Source organism: Haliotis rubra, unplaced genomic scaffold, assembly GCF_003918875.1.
Source record: "Haliotis rubra isolate DU_JTF1 unplaced genomic scaffold, ASM391887v1 Scf228, whole genome shotgun sequence".
NCBI classification, from domain to species: Eukaryota; Metazoa; Mollusca; class Gastropoda; order Lepetellida; family Haliotidae; genus Haliotis; species Haliotis rubra.
In genome coordinates, this window is record NW_025766314.1 from 1,344,001 (window position 1) to 1,350,000 (window position 6,000).

Consider the following 6,000-nt stretch of genomic DNA (forward strand, 5'->3'; position numbering starts at 1 on the left):
TATTGGTTGAACGAAGAGTGACATACCGCAAAAATAACAGACATTGCAATCTATCACCCTGAGTCTTAAACAGTACAGAGGGTAATAAAGGTGATAGCTGACGATTGTGTGATTGTGTGATTCGTCAGTGGTGGTGAGGTTTGTTGCAAACCTTGTACCAGATCAGCCATGCCAAAGGGAGGATTTGGACGTGTGATGATTGATAGGGAGACAGGCAAGCCGTGGAGTAGCAGCTCTCTCTGAATGTGGTAAGTAAGACTGTGTGTTACACCACATCGTGAGTTATTCATGACTTTACGAGTGGGTATTTGTTATTTTGACCGTGTATTTATATTTACCCTTTGTTGACATTTTAAAACTTTTTAGTGCTAACAGATTTGTTATATCGGCCCAGGTATTCGGTGAATCGAACCGTTAACTTTCATGAATTCAATTCGTTATTCGTGATCACTCGACTGGAATACAGAAGGACAGAAGAAATCTATTTTATTTACGTGTCACATGCTCATAGAATCATTAAAATATACACATAGAACACATCTCGCCCTCAGGTCTACGAGACACCATATTACAAAGTTAAAACATTAGATATACAGACCCGTGCCAGTTATAGTCGGACACTTGACGTAACTTCCATAGACTTACATGTAAATTTAGTGTAGCATAAATAATTTTCATGAATTTAATTTTCGTATGATCCAAGTCCAGTTTTGCACATTTGTGAGGAATAATCTTACCTACAATCACATAATTTCACGCGACAGATTTGCTGAGTATTTAGTCTCAAACAGAAACCCCATAGCTGAGATCGGCTGCAAGGACAGACACCCATAGATCCAGGGATATTCTGGTCCAATTCCCCGACTTTATGAAACATTTGACACAAATGTATTATTGTAGATGTTTTTCAATTTTGAACCATTTTTAATTTTATGATTGTTCCTGAAAACATAAACACAGACAATGACTTGTCATTATTTTGTTTTCATTATTCGTACCTAAAACACGACTAACGCAAAAAGATACAGCGTAACAGTGGTTACTAGGAGCATATAAGCCATGTGATGAGGAAGTCATATTTCCGGGCATATATTGCAGTATATATTGATAGGTTATATTAGTATGTAAGGTAATAACCGAATAATCCCACACATAAATCTCATTGACCTTCCAAACTGGCCTGTATACTTTATGTCACCCTTCCACAAGCCTGAATCACCCTACTCCGTCTAAACATGACATTGGCTATAATGTAACGACAATATAACTCATGTTGTAGGCACTTCAGCAAATCTACCTACGTCTCTGTGTACCTTCCAGCTACACACAGCAACTAAATTAATACCACTATTACCTTCTTGACGTGTCAATCATGTATTCGTATTTGTGACTGTATAAATGACAAACTGGATGTTGAATATGCAAGAGGAAGCACGCACAAGTGACATTTACTGTTTCAATTGTCACTTATTACAAAAGTGAATTGATGCATTTTCAGGGCGTTTGCACGTAGGCTTTCATATGCTGATATAAGCGGATGGAACTGTTTGTGAGGGATTTTTGTAAATCTCTTATGACAGTTTTACGCTGCGTTTTGTAATATTCCAGCAATATCAGGGCGGGGTGACACTTGAAATGGTCTTGACACATTGTGCCCATGTGGGGAATCGAACCCGGATCATCAGTGTGACGAGTGAGAACGCATTATCAACTAGGCTACCCCACCGTCCCTTAAATCTCTAACGAATAATGTTTTTGAAGTCTCTTGCGGAATACGGGATTGTGGGTGTGAAAACGTTCGATTATTCTGCATGCGATGTAATCATCAATCTTCGATGTATACTATTGAACGGATCATTGGGGTGTTTGACAACTGGACGCCGAGATAGGGTTATGGTTAATGCGATCGCTCGTGAGGTAGAAAGTCGGGGTTCGTTTCCTAACACGGGTTTGGTAATTCATCATGAGGTGTTTTGGCGCTCCACTAATATGTATCACTGAATTGAACTGTTTTCAGATCATAACTGGACGTTGGGTAGCCTTGTGGTTTATGTGGTCGCTCATCAAGCCAAGGGTCCAGGTTCGAATCCCCAAAAGTTCATTCTAGTGTCCCCTGTAGGTAATCGATTCTGGATCAGACTTACCACTGAATGAAAACAAATCACGATCCACGCCAGAGGTCGCCCTTTACTACGAGCTAAGGGAAGTTACTCGTCTAGTAGTTGATAAATCACGGGTTTGTTACGATTACGTGAACACATTGACCATACCGCAACACGTCTTCTATCCGATCTAAGTACCGGCCCCAAGAAATACTGCAAATCACGTCTCTGACACCCTTTCATACACGTCACCACCAAACAACCATTTCTTGGTTGTTTGAGTCAGTGAGTTTAGTTTTACGCCACACTCAGCAATATGCCAGCTGTCTGGCGGCGGTCTGTAAATAATCGAGTCTGGACCAGACAATCCAGTGATCAACAGCATGAACATCGATCTGCGCAATTTGGAACCGATGACATGTGTCAACCAAGTCAGCGAAACTGACCACCCGATCCCGTTAGTCGCCTCTTGCGACAAGCAAAGTCGCCTTTTATGGCAAGCACATGGGTTGCTGAAGACCTATTCTACCCCGGATCTTCACGGGTCCTTGGTTGTTTGAATTAAGCAAACATCAAACACAGATGTTTATTCTATGTTGCTCGCCAGTGTATTACAGGACGTTGTAAAGGCTAACTAAACCACCCTGAGCTAAATTTGTCGTCGCTTCCAAAACAGTATTAAAAAATATACAACATTGATCCGCCTACTATTAAGCACAAGAGGCTATAAACTTGAGCGAGGATGAAGTTAACATGTGTCCGCTCTCGTGACGTGGAGGTAAAGACGTTGTAAGAATTGACAGCAGACGACATCCGGTACATTCAAAATGAGAAATATTAAATAAACTTTAGCAAAAATTTAAATTTAAAATGATCGAATGAGGAATATGAAAACCTTCATGAACCTCTTACTACTAAATGCAGAGTAACATGTACAAATGAGTTAGAAAAGCTTGATTTTTTCAGCTGAAAACGAAAGTGATTTATGACCCCAATGATGTGATGGTACTTGATGTCTGTAAAATCTCCATCTGCACAGATGACGTGTCCCTGACTGCCTATAAAGGGAAAGAGCCTCGTTGTTCTGTCGTCGTTACTCAGCAGAGACAAACACGATGTTGTTCGCCGCCGCAACTCTGGTACTTTTCCTCACCGGGGGTAAGTCACAATTTTGTGTTTACAATTAAACAATATGGATTTGTTTGGGGATGTTTATACATGTGGAGGGCAAATGATCTATGCATTTCTTAATTCTTGTATTATCAGTCTGGTCGATTTTCCTTTAGTTAACAATTTACTTGTCTTTGCATGTATTTGTGATGTGGCGAACAGTTGGACAGAATACGCTCACCTTTATGCGAACACTTGGTTTCATCACTATCTATTTGATGAGTATGTGTATGATGAAGCTGGGATCATCATCTGATTTGTGTAGGGATTTCTTATGAATATGCAGCTCGTTTTGAGGATTATATTTTATATCAACTAGTAGCGTCACGATTAACAGATGCGTCGTCACTTGGACCAGTCACGCTGGTCGCAAAAATATGCCTTTCCATGCTGGAATATTGCCTAAAACTGCCTACAATAACATTCAAATTATACTCCATTGACTGAATGAGTAAGTCCTTTGATTCATGACCAATCAAACATATGTCCATTTATACACACAACCGTCCTCAAACTTTACTAACTGGTTGTCTTTATTTTCATGACCAGGATCCGCTCATCTCTGGGCTAGACTGATTCCAAGGTCAAACATCCCCATCCCGATGCACCCTAAACCCTCGGCTCAGCTCTTCCCGCTGAGTTTCATCAAGGTTGATAAACAGAGAGCTGAACTGTTCCCACTGTCAAACATTGAAGTCAAGAAACCAATGGCTCAGCTGTTTCCGTTGTCCTTTATTCCTGTTGGTCCGAAGGCTGAACTGTTCCCGCTGTCAAACATCAAGGTCAGCAAACCGGAAGCTGCCCTTTTTCCTCTGTCAAACATCCCTGTTGGTCCAAGGGCTGAACTGTTTCCTCTGTCAAACATCGAGGTTAAAAAACCGGAAGCTGCCCTGATTCCGCTGTCAAACATCCCTGTTGGTCCCAGACCTGAACTGATTCCACTGTCAAACATCCCTGTTGGTCCGAGGGCTGAACTGATTCCGCTGTCAAACATTCCTGTTGGTCCCAGACCTCAACTGATTCCGCTGTCAAACATCCCTGTTGGTCCGAGGGCTCAACTGTTTCCGCTGTCAAACATCGAGGTTAAGAAACCGGAAGCTGCCCTGATCCCTCTGTCAAACATTCCTGTTGGTCCTAGAGCTGAATTGACACCTTTGACAAACATCCCTGTTCGTCCCTTGGCTCAACTGGTACCGCTGTCCAACATCGAGGTAAAGAAACCGGAAGCTGCATTGATCCCTCTGTCAAACATCCGGGTCAACAAACCAGAGGCAGTTCTTATCCCCAGCCATGCCATCAAGGTCACGAAACACACGAAAGCCGAGCTGTTCCCTCTGAACAACATTGAAGTGAAGAAGGACAGGGCTACCCTGTTTTAATGGCTCAATGCATAAATACAGGACTCTAATAAAAATGTAAAGAATACCTTACGTTTTATATTTTATGCATCGTAGCAATACAATATTTATCATTTAAGAAAAGGCATATTGATAGCTGTGGGAATTAACCAACGTTAGCTGTGGATATGGTCAGACTTGGTTGCTGGAGTGAGTGAGTGAGTGAGTGAGTGAGTGAGTGTGTGAGGTTTAGTTTTACACCGCTTTTAGCAATAGTCCAGAAAATTCACGGCTGGGGACACCAAAAATGGGCTTCACACATTGTACCCATGTGGGGAATCGAACCCGGGTCTTCAACGTGACGACCCCGTTGCTGAAGTGGATCGTTGCACGCATTATCAATCACCGTATTGTCTGGTCTAAGTCGCCGTCATATTGGAAGAGTATAGCTTTGAACTGCGTTAACAGTATCACCAATCACATTTAAAACAGATATCGGAATTATTTGACCTGCATGTAGACCACTCATTTGAAACGTGCCGTGAAACGCCGTTTTTCAGACGGATTCAAACCGAACCATTCTCAAAGTGTGATGGTTATCGAGTAACTCGTTTAGTTGTGCCCAATGTGAGGATATTGACGCCACTGACAGAACAATAGACAACGTTTGCGGATGAACGATCACATTGTTGACGTATCGACATCAGCTGCATGAACCCAATGGTCAAATTGGTCATATGATCTTTGTTTGTGTTTTCGGTATATCTGGGACAAATGATAGAAGTATGTTGCAATGTTTCGTGTAAATGAACTATGGAAACCTAGAAGGGACATTGTCACTTTTAGTCGCATCTGACCTTGAAAATTGTCGCATTGTCGCCCTTCGGGTGAATAAACAAATTTCAACTTCAATTGATTTTGCCACTTTTGCTTGTTTTTGTGAGGGCGACAACGCGACAATGTCCCTTCTAGGATTCCATAGTTAACACTATTGACACGTTTATCCTACGGCTACAGACACGACTAGTTGGAACACCTGTCTTGGGTATAGCAACATTCTTACTTTACCACTACAACAGTCCGGGTATGGTTCAAGTCACTACATAGCCCTTACAGTCGTAGTATTGTTGGAATAGTACAAAAGTACTCACTCACGCACTCACTCACAATTACTACCGCTACTCCCACCAGAACTACTACTACTCTCACCACAACCAAAACCACAACCACCACAACCACCACTACCACTACTACAACTACTACTACTACTACTACTACAACAACTACTACTACTACTACTACTACTACTCTCACCACAACCAAAACCACAACCACCACTACCACTACTACTACAACTACTACTACTACTACTACTACTACAAAATACTACT

The 6,000-nt window shown here is 41.8% G+C and overlaps 1 protein-coding gene across 1 annotated transcript; it reads left to right on the top strand.

The window, feature by feature from the left end:
- Window positions 1–3,183: 3,183 nt before the first annotated feature.
- LOC124277817 lies at window positions 3,184–4,697 on the top strand. Its single transcript, XM_046713531.1, has 2 exons — window positions 3,184–3,260; window positions 3,822–4,697. Exons 1-2 carry the CDS (start codon window positions 3,218–3,220, stop codon window positions 4,649–4,651), a joined length of 873 nt encoding a protein of 290 aa, XP_046569487.1. The 5' UTR covers window positions 3,184–3,217; the 3' UTR covers window positions 4,652–4,697.
- The last annotated feature ends 1,303 nt before the right edge of the window (window positions 4,698–6,000 follow it).

What these genes read in the sequence shown, in the direction of transcription:
- LOC124277817 (XM_046713531.1), top strand. Translation starts at nt 3,218, where the DNA reads ATGTTGTTCGCCGCCGCAACTCTGGTACTTTTCCTCACCGGGG. An exon ending in GGTACTTTTCCTCACCGGGG is followed by an intron (nt 3,261 to 3,821) that starts GTAAGTCACAAT and finishes TTTCATGACCAG; the next exon opens with GATCCGCTCATCTCTGGGCT.